We start from the raw sequence: 19,174 nt of genomic DNA, 5'->3' as shown, positions 1-19,174 counted from the left end.
TGTTCGCACATAATATATTGATCCATCATTAGCCACATGAACAATGATTTCGCCGTGTAAAAATTCATGAATTTTTATTGATTAGTGTATATCATAGTACAAGGCATTAAGTTCATGATCATCCATATAAGATAAGTTTTAGGCTTGGGCTCAAAATCTAGGTCCAATAGTTGCATTCCGGATCTGCTACTCACAAATTGTTCTCACATCCTTACGCATAGATCACCACCACCGTGTATTGGGAACATCTCCATCTCCCCTTGAATGACAAGGAAGATGCTCCCGCTTCGCAGCTGTAATGTCTCATGGATGTAGATGTGAGAAGAGCTTGTGGGTAGCAGATTCGAGCCCCAATGGTTGGGCCAAGTTCAGGCTTGAGCTAGTCATTTTCTTTTGTTAACAAAGAGGCAAAGCCCAGCCCAGCTATGAATAAGTGTAGGGAAAACCCTTGTTTGAAAATTGAAAGAAGAAAAAAGGATTTGAAAGTTTTCTATATGAAAAAATATTGTAAACTCCTGATTTTAACTATGCGGATCGGAAGTAGAGCTCTTGTATATTGTGTTATTATATATGTTTTTATCTTTACAGAGAGAAGTTCAAACATTAATGCCAGAAAGTTAATTAAAATCTAAAGCACAAAACTACACTGTATCTGAATCCTCATGATATCAATAAATCAGGAGATGCATCAAGTATGTCAATGGCTACGACTTGATCACCCATAGATAAGGTTCCGAGACAACAAACAATGCCATTGCCATGGGTCTAGTCAAGCGGAGTAGGCAAGAGGTCCCATAAATAAAGAAATTGGTCCAATTCGCCCAATCACTATTGTGTGTAGTTTGGACCTAAAAGAGATTTTTTTTGTTGGCGATTCTTCTTTCTTACTTCCCCGAGCTATGGTTATGGTGTCTGTTGACACTTCACACTGCTCAAAGAGGAAGTAACAAGAAGAAAACAAGGAAATTGCAGAGAGAGAGAGAGAGAGATAAGTCAAAGATAGCAGATGCACACTGTCCATCCAAAGTAGAAAAATTTTGAGAAGCAAAGGAGGTTTGTGGCCTTATCATCCATGGTTAGTTACACATTGGGAATATCTCTCTTGTTCTGGATTAGGTACGTAGCTATGCACAACAGCTGGTTTCCAGCACCACTACAGTAGCTACTTTGTTCTTTGATGCATGCAGAGCTCTGATCAGTTTTTGAAATTATCTCCTCTAATTAACTCTAAGAAATGATCTCAACTTCTGGGTTCTTGGACACTACACTAACTGATCAATGTGGTATCTCTAAGGAACTTTTCGTTTTCATCATCAAGATGTCAGCTGGTCGGTACCTTGCTCCATGCATGTTCCACTAATCTCTTTGCATTTCGGCCTTAGGTGTTCTCTTCTGTTGTTGGATATGCATTGTGTTATGAATTCGCTAGTCTTTATTTTTCCTTCCCCCTATTTTTAACCATCTTAAGTTTTAATGAGCTTCCAAACACTCTCAGGCACAAGGCAGCAGCCATGAATCGCCTACTAGGTGTCGTCCACCGCTTCAACAAACGGATTGATTGTGATTTGGAATGCTTAAAAATGCTACATATAAAGAATGCTCTGTTTTGATCTCATATAAAGTAACTATTTTTTAATAATTAAAAGGAATAATATTAATATAGGCATTTTTTCTTCCCATACTACCTCTCACAGTTGATGTTGATCAAAGTTTTAGATGACCAACTTCTGCAACAATTAGAGCTCTGAATAAAATATAACCTAAAAGCTATGAATGTTTATCTTGGGATTCTTAGAACTAACTGAATTCTTGCCTCAGGATGTTGATTTAGACAAGTCAAGGACAAATAGTCCTCAGAGGTCTTCTTATATTAAGAATTTCCAAATGAAGAATGCCCTATTAAAAGATGTTTCCTCTGTAACATGTTTAAAGCATCCAGCCCTGGAAAAAGGAAGTGTATCAGATCTTGTCTGTTTAAGTAGTACCGTAGGAGGTAACAGTTCTAAAGTAACTTAATAGGTCCAATGCATACAGAATGTTACTGAGAATTTTCTTTATTCAGGTTCGGGTGGTTCCTTGATTGGTGGGGGTGCCTTCACAGAGTTGGTTCCTTTTTTTCCTAATAAGTTTCATTAACATCAAAGGAGTAGTTGTAAGATAACTTTGTAAATTTTAAAACTACTCTTTTTGTATATTTGTATGTGAATTATTATCTATTTGGTGTCCAAGGTGAATGTTCAGGGGTATTTTTAATCTCAGCCCCTTTATATAATCCACTTCTCAAGCTTGATAGGGACATCCCTACAACTTACAAGTTCTTTTGGTCACAAGGGATGATATCTGATGAAATTGGCCTTACCATCACAAATGAATGTGATTTTGATGATTATGTTTCCAGTGGCACACAACGTGAGCCACTCATGCAACAAAGCCATTATTTGAGGCAAATCAGGTGGTTGGTGATAGAGACAATTTAGGTAATATGTTGCAACCAAGTAATACAAATATGATTTGTGAGGCTTCATTGAAGTTATCAAGCATGACCCAAGGGAAAAACAAGACATGTCAACTAAGGGGAAAAAAGAACAAAATACTTTCCTCAAAGGCATCATTTAATCAACTTGAACTGGTTGCTTCCACTAGGATGGGGAGATTAGGCAAAGAAAGTAAAATGAAAAAAAAAAGGAAATGAAACTAATTTTAAAGCATTGGAATTCCTTTTAGCAAAAACCAAGTGCAACTACAACCTTGAATAAACAAGAAAACAATAAGTTATGACTTTCTTTGTGAAAACTGAAAATAACCACTAGGAACCCCTAATAAAACCATTTGCAATACCATACTTCCAAAAGCAATTGAAATTTTCAATAGCTCTATTAAGTTTTCTTTCAACATATATAGCAGTACTATACTGCTCTGATTTTTTGTCTCTTAAATGCATTATCTTAGAGTTGGTGTGAAGGTTGTTGTATGCTTACTAAAGAGTCAAAGCTTCAGAGATCTCATAGAAGTTATTCTTAAGTTGATATTATCTGGCTTCAATTGTTTGTGAAAGTATATGTTGAAGTAAGCATTACCATTAGTTCATGATCTCTTAGGTGCATTCTAAGAGGAGATAATTGACTTAAAGTTCAACTTCCACCTTGATTCCAACAAATTATAAATGACAGTATTCCCTGGGAAATCTAAAATCCACCATAATTCCAAGACCTTATTTTGATAATTACATTGATTCCAAGAACTTGTAGAATTGGTTGCAAATTAGGTTCAGCATGGGTGTCATAGCTTCATATGCATAACTACCAAGCAAGAGAATATACTTCCTATATGATAGAGTTGCAGATTCTTTGATTGGGTGGGGGTTTACAAGGAGAGAGAGAGAGAGAGAGAGAGAGAGAGAGAGAGAGAGAGAGGGCAGCTAAAGCTATTGCCACCAAAGGAGAAACCATCTGCATGCATGAACTCCAAGAGTTGCAAAAACCACTAAGGTGGTATTTGGAAATTTGAAACACTTCCTTTCAATGTGTAAGAGTAGCAACACTGTTTGACAACTGAGAGGTGAGAAACAGATTCAGATCGAATTGGTTTGAATTGGTCCATTTGATAGAAGTGGTGATTTCATGACCTATGCAACTGCTTTTAAAGTGTGTTTCTTTCTATTTAGTTTTAGTTACTTTGTAAAGGGTAACACTTTAGTGAGGAATCATAACCGCACAAGTGTGGAACGTACAATCTATGGTCTTGATGGGGAAACAGAATTCAGTCAAAGCAAAGTCCATTCTAATAGCCATCATAGCCTTGCATTGGGAATATCTCCCCATCAAATAAAACATAGAAGTACGGAGATATTCCCGATGCAAGGCTATAAAGGCTGTTCGAACAGTATTCGAACGGATTTTGTTCTGATTGAAGCCGATCTCCTTGATGGGAGGATGATCATTTATGGTCTTGTGTAGTATCTTGTTATGAGGCAAATGATAGGTAAGCAATTGTTTGGGATGTCATCTCCTCCAAAATAGATAATTGCAAATGGTGGAACATCATCAAACTATAGTCTAAAGGCCAGGTAAGCAATTGTTGTTTGATCATTATGTTCTTTTCCTATTTGTTTCATTTACGTACTTAATTTTGCTTCAAACAAAACATTTGAACCAGAACTTTATTAATAGGGAAAATCTAATAGATTCTCGTTACACCTCTGTTCTATCGTTTTCTTTCTGATGTTAAAACATAATCCTTGCATGGGTAATACTCGGATCCTTCACTTCTACCCCTAAGTTCCTATGTCAAAACATAATTCTTGCATGGGTACAGGTAGGGGATATCTATTGGGCCAATTGTAACCCAATTTGAGTTGTCAGTTGTAATGAAACGTGAAACTCCTATTGCAACCAATTCATTCATAATTGTTGTCAATGCCCTAATTGACTATATGAACTATTATCAATAGGGGTGTCAATGGACTAATTTATAGTCCAATCCAACTCAACACAATATGGGCCCATAAGCAAATAGTCCAAGTTTGATCCAACCCAAATCTAATGGGCAAAGAATCTAATCCGATTCATTTTTATGCAAATGAATCCAAACAGGTCATGTGCATATCATGTGATTTATTAATTGACCACATGCATGTCTTTTTTAGGGAAAAGGGGTTCAAAGAGACATGCATACGTCTCTTAGGGTGCTTTGCTTTGGCAAGGTTGTTATATCAAAGTTGTCATCAATGAGCCATAGCAACTCTTTAGGCTATGGGATTGGAAGGATGCCATTCAATCTGCTCTCCTTACTCATCCTAGTCAAAAATAGTTTTGCGCCATTAGCAAAGACCTTCCTCTTCTTAATTGCTATAGCAAAGATTAACTGTGATTCAAGTGTCAAATAATTGAGATTAATGTCTAAGTTTAAGAGCAAAATTAGCCCTCACATCATAGGAAAGCAATATTCTTTTATACCTTCTTGCATTTGTACTATTAGTTCACTTTCTTAATGGTGTGTTTAAACCTCCATAAAGTTTTTCTCATTCTTTGCCTACATTGCATTTTTTAAATTGTTTATCAGTTGCATTTTTTTTAATTTTCATCGGTTGCAAAATTTTGATCTTATAAATAATTTAAACCAACATTCTTTTGCAGCTCAAGTATCAAACTTCCAAGTTGGCCAAAGTCAGCACTTACAAAGTGAGAAAACAATATTCTTTTAAAGATTTTCACATCATTTTACTTGATCTTGTATTTTGAGCATTGACCAATTTTTTATGATAAACATACTCCATTCCCTAACAATTTATATGTTATGATTTGCAGGTTCAACCATTATGTTAAGTGGATTTGCATTGGAAGATGTTCTACATTATCCGAGAAAGTGATTTTTTTTTTAAATTCCTTGTACTTTTACATGTCAATTGGATATTGTATTTAGACAATTTGTTTTCGATATTATAATAATTAATAATTCAATTAATAGATTTTGATTTTAATTGCATTTTTACTTAAATTGTCATGAGATTTGTATTAAACAAGTATTAAATTGAGATTTGTTATGAAATTAAGCTAGTATAAAAAAAAAAAAAAGAAATATCAAAGCCGGTGGTCATGCAACTGCCGACTTAGCCATAAACAAGTTACAAGCCGGTGGTCAAATGGACTTAAGTCGGCGGTTCGGACCATCACCGAAGAAGGCAAGTAGAACTTAGACTAGCCTAAGGCAGTGGTCAAATGAGACCTAAGTTGCCTTAGATCTAAGGCGTTGTTCTTCACACCTAAGACGACAGTCATGCAACCATCGCCTTAGACCATTTTTCTTGTAGTGTTGGCTCGTTGCTTTGGGTCCCATTCTTTTAATTCTTACTCATTTAGGGAAAGAATGGGCAATTAGAGCCTTGGGTTACAAAATTCTTTCCATAGGCCTCATTCTTTTTAGAATGAAAAATCAGCCATATCACAAAAATTGAGGTTGCCTACAGGATGAAAAATAATCACGCATTTTCATTCTTTGAAGAAACTATATGCCTACAAAGTTGCTGCCATAGATGTTTACTAGCGGACTTCCATGGAAACTTACCTCGGCGGACATTAGCCATCGGCCATTCATCGGTACATATCTATGCCAACAGTTTGGAGATCTAGGTTGGCGGTTTTATAATTGCTAACATAGAGTTTTCTGAAGCATGAAAATGAGCAGCATAGGGCACTTGTCAATCTGAAAAAATTCATTTTTTGGAAAAAGTGTTTGGTTTGTAATAATATTTTCTCATTATACCCATTCTTATTCATTTTAGAATTTCATTATGGGGAATGAGAATCGAGCCAAACAGGGCCTAAACCTCTCCACATCCTCATTTTTGGCAAAGCTGAAGTTGATTTGTCCCCATTAAATAAAAATATGATAGAGCAGTTCAAGATTTGTTATCCTCTGTTTTATTGATCCAACCAAAACTGTTAGGCTTATGCAAGACAAAAGGACAAAATATTATGACTTGTCCATGTATTATTTGTACATCTACTTTTTTGAGGAAAACCTTTTCCCACCATCCAATTAAATGCAATAAATTTGAGAGGGTCATCAATTTCTCTATTTCCTTTAATTTGATGTTTATCTTTTTATAGTTTTTTTTTTTAATTTTTAATTTTTGTATTGCTTTTAAAATTGAACAAATTAACCCAAATAGCTAATCACTCTCAAGACTTATTTCATTGTCTCTTTTCATTAACTCACCTCTTTCTCTCTCTCTCTCTCTCTCTCTCTCAATTCTATAGGTTAAGGGCCATCATTGGTTTAAAAGGTTTAAGTCTTGAGGTGTAAAGCCTATGCCTTGAGGTGAGGTGTATAGATTTTGCCTTCAGACTTAAGCCTCACAACTTTGATGTGGGGATTAAGCCTTTGTCAAAATGAGGCATAGGCCTCAAGCTTCAAGGTGTAAGGTGTAAATGCAAAAATGTGCGTGTGTGTGTGTGTTTTATGGCTCAAAATATATGAAAAATCAATTGTTCTATTAGTTCTTTTACTGTTGCAAGAGAGTTCAATGCAAAAAAGGGCCAATCAATTTATTAGTTTCTCTTGGATAAATCAAGTGGGATTTTTTTTTTATTTTAAATCTAATGTCTCAAGTTTGTTATTTTTCATTTATTTTTCTAATGGATTTATTTTCTTTGTATTGGCTTTTTTAGCATATCTCAAATCAATTAAGTTGTTTCCATTCTTCTAAACTATTGGATGGCCGTAAATTTAATGATATCATTTATACGGATGATTCTTCATATGTTTCCTTTCTTCTAAATTGGTCATTTTAATAATTTTAGAACTTTGCATTTTGAAACATGAAATGTAAAATATTTATAATTGCTAGTTGATTAATTATTGTTTTATTTAATACTTAAAAACTAAAACTTATTGCTTATAAACTTGTATTTCATATATATTTGTACCTTTTATCAATATAACTTGTATATTTAGAATAAGCAACTCAGGTTGAAATCCTTTTAGCAACGTATTACTTTTACATAGGACTAGTTTTAAATAGACTTAAATGGAACTAATAGAGTTAATTATGAGATGGGGATAATTAATATAACTAATTAATGTTATAAGTGGTACCTTAAATAAGGTTAGTTATGGAGTCAATTATGGTAAAGGGTAAAATATAAAAACCTCCACTGAAGCTTCTAACAATCATAATAGCCTTCCCTTAATTTTTACTTTAACAAAAGCCTCCCTTGTAGTTTCACAAAAACCTATAATTGCCCCTCTTCCATCTTTATCCCAGTAATGGAAACTTCAAATTACAAAATTACCCTTACAACTTATAAGGCATATTTCAATATAATTAAAAATGTCAGATTTGCTATTCCAAACTTCACTAGATATTACATTTTTATACAGTAAAATTACTTTATTCTTTTCCAATATTACTTGGTGAATTTTTTAATTAAAACTGAAATTCTTTTGGAAGTAATACATTTGGCCAAGGTTTTCTGTCCAAGACAATAATAAGAGGGAGATAATTACAGGTTCTTTCAATACTATAGAGAAGCTTTTGTAGGAGTGGCCACAAGCGGAGCCCTTCATGAGTTATTCAAGCTCAACTCGTGAAAAGCTTGGCTCAACTCGGTTTAAACTGAGCTTTGAGCTCAATATATAGGCTCGTTTGGTAATCGAGCAGAGTTTGACCCAAGTAAAACTCGGCTCGTGAGGCCCGTGATCTTAGTATTAAATAATACATACATACATACATATAATAAATAATTTCATTGTATAAAATAATATATTTATTTTTATGTATAACAGTAAATAATTTTTATAATTATTTTTTCTATATAATATTAAATAAATTTTATATTTCTTATTTTTTGTCTAAAAAATAAAAAAAAAAAAATTTTATACATATAATTTTTATTTTTCAAAAGAAAACTTGGTTTATGGTCGAGCTCGAGCTCAAGTTTCTAGCTTAAATCGAGCTCGAGCTTGATACTATTCCTACGAGTCGAGCTTGAATTGCCAAGTATTCGACTCGGCTCGATTTGAATCCACCCATACTCAGGAGAGGTCTTTATGATTGTTAGAAACTTCACAGGAGGTTTTTATATTTTACCCTATGGTAAATGGAGTGTTAAAAAGAGTTAATTAGGGTGAATTTAATAAGCATTAATTAAGATAATTAAATTTGAATTTCAAATTAAAAGAATGATATCAATAATAGATATGCCAAATGTTAATCGGGTCAGATGGGTCATGATGGGTTTGGAAAATTGGAATGAAAAATTAAATGGGTTTACGTTTAGGATCAAGGGTGCTAGGTGGGTTCTGAATGAGAAGGGCAATTTTCATGAGTTTCATAGACACCCTACATGTTGCCATTTGATTAATACAAAGTGATATTTATATATATTTTTTAATAAACCCTATTTATTTCCATTCTTACATCAAGTTTGGCATTTCAACCATCGGCCTTTTTCCCCCCTTATTCGTTAGACTCCCACATAATGGTTTTTTTTTTTTTTTTAATTAAAAAGTGCTACTAATGTGATATGACGATACATATTTCTTACCAATTTGTATTTGGTCAAATCAAAATATTTGAGGTAGAAACAACAATGGTACCAAATACAACCTTCCCATGATGACCACAAGATCAACATGGACACAATACATCTCTGAGCACCCTTGTTAATCAACCCATTCCCCGGAGAAAGAAACAATATTAGGATAAATTATATTTGTAAACCATCTTCAATATGTTTTGAACAGAGCAATTCTTGAATTGTACTAGAACAGATGCCTCTAATGGAAAAGAAATTGATGGTTAGTGCACATGGTTATATATTGTGCGAAACGAAGCTCTTAATAGTTCTCCAAAGTTAAGTACATCAATCCCCATTCCCCACGGCTAGAAGTGCAGTAAAATACCTACAAAATATACTACAGAAAATAACTTGGTGGCAATAAAGGTACAAATCCCTGGGTAGTTGGAGTTCTATTAACATAGCCAACTACACAAAAAACACTGACAGGCAAGTGCAAACCAACGAACTAATTAAATATCAATGACCGATCCACTAGTGCTGAAATATTCGGCCACAAAACAATTTATAGCAGTGATTTTCCACATCTTGGTGCAAATCGGCTAATCTGGGATTGTCTCAAGCAGAGAAAGGTTGGCTGGACATCAACAGTTCAACACATGCGAATATGGGATTCTTAGATGGTTCATCAACACATTAATCTTTCACTGGCCTGGCTTCAAAGCCCCCCTCAGGGCGTTTCACAAGATGATAAGGCATGTGGGTTCCAAGAATTTTATCCCAAATTGGGAAGAATGGCTGCGAATAATTGTATTTTGCACCCTGGAGTTGATGGTGAACATCGTGGTAGGCAGTATTGTTCTGGAAGAATAGATGGAAGATGTTGCCAGGCAGCCAGAGTCCACAGTGATCATCAACAGTCTTGGTGACAGCAAAGCAGAAGAAGATCACAGCTGTCCGTGCAGTCATTCCAGATACCAGAAATGAGAGAGCACCTCCAAAGGTGTCAAGTAGGAGTCCCTCAAGTGGGTGGTTGTAAAGGGCCCCAATTGCATATGGGACAACTAACCTGTGATGTTGTGAGTGAATATGACGGTACAAGAACTTATTCTGATGCATGTAGCGGTGCACAAAGTACTGCCATGTATCCATGACCAGCATTGCAACAACGATCTGCATCAGCTGAACCAGAATGGAGGGCTGAACCGTGATCCCAGATGAACTTGTCCGCGAGGTCAACTGCACCAAAACCCAGTAGTCGCTATCAATTGGTGAAGTCATTTACTGAAGAAGGCAAAGGAAATCAAGATGCTCAAGAAAAGAGTTTTAACATGGAGAACCTTTTTGTGAGTGAACTTTATATTTTTTAGTCCAGGAGGTTGGGGTTCAGAGGTGATATTTTTCTGACCACAACAACCAGAAAATTTCATGGGTGAATTTAACCAATCTTTCAATGGATTTGCTTCTGACACATGCACTACATTTTTCAGGTTAAATCTTATTTTCCTTCTTGATCAGTAGCAAAGATAAATAATTTGATTAGTCATGAAATTTATACTACAGCTGGAGAGATGAGCTCTTTGCAGTACTTCAAGGAGTTCATCTTGCAAGAGAGATGAACTTGGACAAATTAATTATTGAAGACAATTAAGAGTTCAATGGGTTCAAAGATTGGCTAATGGAGTAGCTATAAATTAGCAAAACAGGGGGTTAACAGGGGTCATTTGTGTTGGGCTCAATTGCAATCCGGTTTCTTTTTATGTATGTACCTTTTCTATTTTATTAGAGAGCATTGCTATCTTTCTTCAAATTATATGATTGCTAATTGGTATGTTTAAATTAGAGAACCTAAAATTAAGGTTCTCCTTTGTGAAGTTTTTTATCACTTGGGAAAATGGAATTATCAATTAGAATCACCAAGACATCATGACAGCTATGAACATAGAATCTTTTGTCCTATGCTCTTGATGTACATCTACATATCAATCTACAATAACTTGATAGTTGGACTTGAACTGCTACTTAAGGAAGAGAGAACCAGAAAGAAAGTGACAATGAAGAAATAAGTGAATGAAATTTGAAAACAAACAAACAAAAATATCATGTTGATGACCCTGCATGAACAAGATTAGATTTCATTCACAAAGCAGGCAAGAGAAGGTTAGCACCTCAGCACATTTCATGATCATTGTTCATCTTATTTGTTGAATCAGCATCAAGCAGTTCATTTCTATATGGAATTGGACAGAGGAAAATAGAAAAAAAATAAAGAAAAGAAAAACTAAAACATGGAGGGTAAATATTTTCATGGTGGCAGAGTGTACAGCCTTTTTAGGAAGGTGATAAAGAGGTGCAAGTGTGGAACAAGTGTGCCTGTAGGTCCATGCAGAATTATTTTTTGATCAGCTAGCAAAATTAAAACTACTCCATAGACAATCTGCTCTATTTTTGTAAATCTGAAAGAAATGATGAGATTCTCAGAGATAAATTTGCTTACAAGTTATATGATTTCATAGATCAATCAAGTAATCAACAAGGAGAAACTATGAGGTGTTTTATCTGTCATTAAATAGAAGCTTTCTTTAATTTCAGATGATTATGATCAGAAGTAGAATACCCTATATTAAATATAACAACTCGAAGGACAGAAGGTGACAAAACAAATAAATAAATAATATAATGAATAATATAATGATGAGACGTCTGCTTGCTCTCTCACCAACCTTGATGATCCCCCAATATGATTTGCGTCTTACCCATTCCCTATCAAGTCTGTCGATCACTGCCATTGAGTTTGCTGGCCTCAGTTTCCATGGAAAGGTGTTGACCCAGAACACAAGGTCCTTCCCTTTCTAATGTTAAATTTGATGTTAGATATTAGGATGTGGCAGCCATAAGAAGAGTACGGAGCTAGAACCTCTACAGACTCAACAAACCTATGATTCTATTATACAAACAATATGATAATACTCAATCTCAAATTCTCAATGTCAACGCCCATAAGAACAAAGTGCCCACAAGTATAGATGGAAACATCTAAAACATATTTCCCAATAGCAAAATGTTTATTATCATAAGGATCCATCAGAGCAGAGAAAAACTTTATTTTAGTAAATTAAGGTTTGATATACTTGTATATACTCCCAGGAACAATCATCTTACTCTATCATTTATTTGGATCAGTTAAATAATATCACTCAAGTCCACCCAAAAGGCATCCGATAGATATTATAATCTGCAAGGATAAGGCGCTCCTAGATCATTCCATTATTTCTAATTGGGTTCAGTAATCAATTGTTTCAATATATTTGCTGAGATGTACGTATGCAACACAACAAGATACTATTTGCAGTTTAGCATGCATCTTTTCGTAATTAACTCAAGTGTCACTCAAAGAGAATTAAATGCAGACCTCAAATCAAGGATTGCTAGACACCTCTGCAAACAAGAAACCTTCAACTCTAGGTTTTCTTTTCCTTTTTGTTCTTTTTGAACTATACAATTGACAGACGAGCAACACAAGCTGACATTTTCAAAATACAAACTATTTAATACTTGGAACACAAAAAATCCTATGCCAAGAAAACAAAAGAAAGTTTGAAGGTCTGAAGTGTATAGATGGAATAATGAAGCATCTGGTTGTGGGAGGGGAAATATTTGGTTAGCTTCAGTTGCAGTCATATTAAAAGGGTGAGACTTCACACTATTTGATGAAGGAAAAAAAAGGGCATCAGGAACCTACTAAACTTTGTTTACTTTTTTTTCTATAAAGGTATTTGCATCAGTCTGGGTTTGACCATCTTGGTAAGTTGGTAAAGTAGCAGGTGCTTATATTCAGCCGGGTTTCACAACTCGTCTCTACCAAGTTAGACTGTTAACCTATAACCTACAAATAATCCAGCTTGCATCTTAAATCATCTGCACCAACATATTAACCATGTTCCCATGGGATTGGCTTTAAACAGTTGGATGAGACCAACAAGTGAGTCCATGATACTAAAACATTGTTGATGGGGTTCAACCCTTAGACAAATTGAGCAAACCTTTTCATGTCATGCCACAAGTTGCTGATAACTGCCAAAATAAAATGACTTCTACTAATTTTGCAACCATAGAAAACATCAATAAAGTATTGAATCACAATCATGGTATCTAGGGACCAAGCAGGAAAAAAGATACCACATTCTAGTTAATTATAACTATATAAAACCTTCAGCATAAAAAAATATTTCTACCCACTGTGATGCAAAATAACAATTCTTTCCACGTCCTCCAGGAAGCATTTTAGTTATGTGGCTGGATATGGGTATTTGTATAACCACTTTATTCAAAGAACCAAGACAAAGAAAATTGCAGCATGCCATTTGATTTCGAGGGCAAGGACTTACAATTTTACTCAAAGGCCATTTGATACAACTAAATGGCTGAACAGAAAAGCTTAGTGTTTAGTCTTTCAGTGAAAAGTTTAAGGAGGTTGTGGGTTCCTTCATGGCTGAAATTGAAGTTGGGTAGATTTCTATACCCTGAATATTTTATTATTTAATTATTTTATCCACTAGATGACAGAGCAATAAGTTGTTCAGTTCAGCAACTTCAGTCGTTATCAAACAGCCCCTCTGAAGCTACCTATGCCAATTCCTAGGGGATGATGATCAGATAATCCTACAGAAAAGAATTTTTCTTCACCAAGTTTATGAAGGAACCAGTTAAATGTTCATTTTCCCACTATGAACATTGCAACCATTTAATAACATATTATGGAACTAACTAAAGTTGAGGGCTAAGATTGACCAAAAAGAACTGGAGGGCAAGGATTTCACTACAAAACAAGAACAACAGTACCTAAACATGAAGGCTAATGTGTATAAGATCCATGAAGGAACAGAGGCAACACACTAGAGATGAAGAATCAGAGTTGGCAATAAAATATCCAAATTGATTTATATAGTAGCAGAGTGACATCATTAACTTGTAAGGCGACAGGATCATATACAATCAGGAAAAGAAATCATACTTCAAACAAGAACATTTGAAATTATCTAAGAGAACAGTGGATAAATTCTTAACAGTGTAAACTTTGGAGGCCTCAAATTGAACTTGACTGGCCCAGCAGTGCACTTACGTAACCATATGTTACTATATTTGGCAGCATATGAATAAAAAAAGAAAAAAAAAGTGTTCAATTTAGTTCTTATAGACCTATGAGCAAAAAAGAATAGTAACAAATGTGCAATGTCACCATGCACAACTCAACCTAATCCTAGAGAACAGGGTCAAACAAACTAGATTCATGTAAGCTTGGACTGTAACCCATATCAGGTTGACAAGTTCACTTTCCAGTTAGTCGGGTTTGGATTTTAATTCTTCCGTTTAAATGCAACACAGCAGCAGCACATGGTTGCTGGTTGCAGGGCCATGAATTTCACTGCAAGGTTTCAATCTAATGGACTTATGCCACATGAAAAAGTTAGTAACTTTCTAGTTCTTTTAAATTGATTTCTTTTTCATTCTTTCTTATTGAGAGAGAGGAAAGTCAACAGTTGCCATTCAGACATGAAAAGTCCAATACAAGGTAAGAGGGCATGCCTGAAGTGGACAAGGGGTTTGCTCATATGGCCAGTTAGCTGGCTCCATAGATTCACAGCCCTACAAATACCTCTTCTTTATGGAAGCTTTTACATCTTCATAAACTTATCCAGCTAAACTTCGACTGGACCAATAAGTCATTTATAGACCAGCAACATACAGGGATGGACTCAGTAACTATGGCCAAGAAATCAACTCCAATGTAGTACCTGCCAAGGCATAGTAGCCATGGCCGAGAGACTTACTCCTTAGTACTGCCTGCCTAGAGGGGTTCGGGATTTCTTTAAGAGTCGCCAAATACTTCCATGGAAGCCATAGACCTGCTAGAGGTTAGGCACGCTAATGAAAGTTAAGACCAGGCATACTCTAGATAGGCAATTCATTGACTTATTATGCAGTTAGAATGATAATCAAACTTCCATTTCCGCATCTAAAGAGTGGCCCATATATTTATCTTTTTTAACAACATTCTTAAGCAACAGAAAAGATACTCATACTTAAATCGAGAAACACGATAATGATTCAAAATCAATGAATAAGGAAGGGAGGAAGGAAGAAAGAAAGAAGATACTCCACACAGCACCACTGACTAAATTCAGGTACTGACCATGAAAAGTGCCTGGGCGACTGTGGCCTGGACGAGCTGTTGCAACAGAACACCCCTGATCACCACAGAAAGGGAGACCGAGTTTTTCTCTTCTTCCTCTTTTCTGGTATGCAAGCGGTACTGATCCAACGGCGGCAAGAGCTGATAAATTCCAGCATACAACCAATAAAGTACGATCGGCGCGAAAGTGCCCATCGCTTCGTCACTCAAATACCCTTCCCACAAAACCATCTTTTTGCTCAATTAGCAGAAAAACAGGAATTTCAAGAAATGGTGGCGGAATTTCACAGTGAATCATAAACGTTGAAACCGCATTCCACTCAAGATCGCAGAGAAAATAACGGGGACAAAATTTGTAACTCGTGAACCTAAACAGGAAAGGATATTGCAATCAATAGTAACAAGTCCATATCAGGTTTCTTCCCAATTTGCACTTGAGCTCAGGTTCCATATCGAAATTGCACAACAATTATAGACCTTCCGGCTCGATGAGGAGCTTTTCAACCCTGAAAAAAACTTCAGCATACAGAAGAGGTTTTTCAAATAGATCTAGCGCACATTGGGAGTAAACTTGAGGATTCAGAACGAAGCAACGATGGTTGTTCTGAGAAGAGTGGAAAGATTCGAACTTGTCTGCAGATCCATGGGAAATTCAAAGTTGCGAAATCTCTAGGGTTCTTTTCCATTACATAACATAAGATGGGACGGTTTTTTTAGTTGCTTTGGAGTTTGGAGGAGCCGGAGAAGAACTTTGAAAAAAAGAAATTGAAAAAAATGTAAAAATATCTGAGATAATTATCGGGAAAATAGCTGGAATTGGAAAACCAACAGCTATCTTTAATCTTTTACTTGTTGGACTTCGGATTTCCTTCTTCTGTTGGTGTGTTAGCAAACGATTGAATCAGAAGATTCCAATCGGACGTCGAAAATGGTTCCTCGTTAAATTGAAAAATTGATTCTTATGATGTTATCGAGGGCGAAAGGGAGAGTAGAGTTCATATCGTCTATCTATCTGCAGTAATGCACTTACACTCGCAACATCTGGCCAATAAGGAAACACCACGTCATCAGCGAACACTTGCCAATCGAACTGACATGTCTTATAGGGATTGGGTGGCTGACGTGACAAACTCACAGTATTTTGTGATCCTTGGATTCGCCACGTGTATTGCGTCCCTGACGACGTACTAGTGAGCATCACTCGTGATTGAATATGTAGGCCATGTAGACTTTGGCTTCTGAGCAGCAGATCCTTTCTCGTTTTAGCACGTGGTATACAGATATGTTTCCGATGCAAAGCTGAAAAGGCTGTTCGAACGGACCTTACAGTGACCGAAGCCGATCTCGGATCCGCTTCTGGTTTCGACTTGCACCGTTAAACTGAATAAAGATCTTTCTGTTTCACCAGAACCAAAATCTACGCTTGTTTCCGAAATACAACGTTCGTTTCCAAATCCAAAATACAACGTGGTAGAGGTTTGTTACACGTATACACGTACACACGCATGGATGCATGCAATTGTGGAAACTTTAGGCTTCAAAAGGAGTTGAAAATTTACATTTACACCATCCATTAATGGCACAACCGTACAAGCCTATAACCCACAGTTTTTAAAGATGAGTGGCTTAATGGTAAATTTTTCCACATTGTACCTACATTGTCAACACCCTGATTTTCTTTCGATTTATCGCCTGAACTCCAATTTACCTCGAACACCTGGTTGCTAGCGATTTTTCCAATGGATTTTACGTTCAAAAAACTAGATCTGGAATAAAATGTAGAGAATAAGGCCATGCATTAAAAAAAATTAAAAAATACAAAGAAAGAGGGAATTTGGATGCAAAGAGAAACCAAAGAAACTCGAAAACGAGCCACCACTAGTCATTGTTGGTCATTTCAGAAGTCAGTCGCCCCCTCTCTGGAGAAGACAAAGGATTTTCTCCATTTGCAGGGGTAGTATAGGCATTTTGAAATTTTTAGGGACTGACTCATCCCAAAAATTATGAATAAGTATCTCAAATGTTATTTATTTTTTAAATAATTCAGGAATAAGTACTTATTTTTTCACTTATTGTGTAATTCCACCACTTATTTCTTGTACTACATCAGATTTGATCTAGAATATGAGATTTTGATTAAGAACAATGTTTCAGACACACCTCAGTCACTAAAACCTCTAACTCTTGCATTTACTATTCTGTCATCTTGCATCTTAAAGTAATATCCTATTGCTAGTGCTAGCAAACTCCAAGGAATGAAAAGTGGACACATGTGCTACAAGACATATTTGCAGTAACCAAAGTTCTTTTCAATCTTATATTCCCGTCGAGGAGAGTGAGCAAGTTTTCTTGGGCAACTCTAGGTTTGCTCTTGTCATTGGGAAATGAAATGTTCTTTTGAAATTGACCTCTAGGAAAAGCTATCCCTTTTTTATGTTCTTCATGTCCTCAACATCCATACAAACTTGATTTGAGGCTCCTTGCTCAATAATGGTCTATTTGTAATAAATGTACTTGAAATCATAAATGAAAATGCTTCTACATCTTTTGTTTATATTGTTGATTTTTTTTAGTTGGCATGATGGACATGTTAGCCTTTCATACTTAAACAAAATGAAGCAACAAGGTTGATTTCTGATTTTTCAACAAATTACTTTGACAAATGTGAAATTTGTGTAGAATCAATCACACTATGTTAAGAAAATACTTAAAAGATTTAGACACTTTAATAGTAACTAGTAATTAAGCATGTGCTTTGCATGTATGGATTTTTTTCATATTAATTACTTGAATTTTAGATATATTATAGTCAGGATAGAAATTGAAAATTAATAAAAGTAACAATATGGTTAAAAATAAAATGAAATACTTGTACTAAATATGTACCTATAGAAAAATTAAATTATAATAAAAATTATTATTATTATTATTCCATTTCTGTCTTAAATAAAAATCATTTTTATTTTAACAATTAATTTTATTTAATAAGATGATTATATAATATTAGAAATGTTCCAAAATGTCTTTGACAAAGCTCTATACTTTTTTTTTTATTTTTTGTGTTATATCATTTTTTAAATATTAATTATTCAATTATGACATCATGAATTTCTTTAAAAAGTTGGATCGTTGACCCATCATCGATTAATCCATTTGACCCAAACCACTAACCCATGGCCCAAAAAGAAAAATAGTTTGATTCATAGGTTGACATTAAATTTTATATTCCGTTTCCATTATCAATAAAATTATATCTTATGTATAATATTTATTTTTGTTCAGTAAATGTATAATATTATATATGTATCCAATATTTTATTTTTTATAAATATATAATGTTATATCTTATGTATATATAACATTATATCCGATGTATAATATTTATTTTTGTGATTCTTTGTATTTTCTATTTTTAAAAATTTTATTATTTGACTATGATATCATTTCATTTTTAGGTTGATTTTAATTTTGGCTTTGCATTTTCACCACTTACAAAAATACTTCTTACATTTCATACTTATTTTTGTTCAGTATAATGAATATTCAATATTAATGACATGCCTAGTTCTTTTTATTTTTTTATTATATATTTTAATTTTTATTATTTAATTATGGCATTATTTATTAACAGATTTGACCCCAAATGGTTGAATTGCTTACCCACCACGGAGAGGGAAGAAAATGGTTTTGTTTTCAAATTATTTTTCAAAATATTTATTTTTATATTATTAAAATTAATGTTATGGATTTAATTAGTACAATTTAATGATGAGAAAAATATATCTTAAATATAGGATTTAATAAGATAATATACCTTAGATATGAGATTTAATGAGAGATAATAGGAAAATAGTTTTACTTCCAATTGGTTTTAATTTTTACATTTTATTTCCATCATTAATAAAAAACATTTCTTATTTATCATCAATCTTTTCAATTTATTGTTGACCTAGCCAATTGA

The 19,174-nt window shown here is 34.6% G+C and overlaps 1 protein-coding gene across 1 annotated transcript; it reads right to left on the bottom strand.

Annotated features, from left to right (window-relative positions):
* Window positions 1-9,280: 9,280 nt before the first annotated feature.
* On the bottom strand, window positions 9,281-16,191 carry LOC148876923 (very-long-chain aldehyde decarbonylase GL1-9-like). Its single transcript, XM_088978491.1, has 2 exons — window positions 15,214-16,191; window positions 9,281-10,259 (listed from the first exon to the last, which is right to left on the bottom strand). The coding sequence occupies exons 1-2, from the start codon at window positions 15,442-15,444 to the stop codon at window positions 9,717-9,719; spliced, it is 774 nt and encodes a 257-aa protein (XP_088834617.1). The 5' UTR covers window positions 15,445-16,191; the 3' UTR covers window positions 9,281-9,716.
* Window positions 16,192-19,174: the final 2,983 nt, after the last annotated feature.

The sequence above is a fragment of the Nelumbo lutea genome, chromosome 1 (assembly GCF_056320005.1).
Source record: "Nelumbo lutea isolate HS-2025 chromosome 1, American lotus-T2T, whole genome shotgun sequence".
Classification (NCBI taxonomy): domain Eukaryota; kingdom Viridiplantae; phylum Streptophyta; class Magnoliopsida; order Proteales; family Nelumbonaceae; genus Nelumbo; species Nelumbo lutea.
Note: the sequence above shows the minus strand (reverse complement) of the source record. Positions and strands in the feature narration are given on the sequence as shown.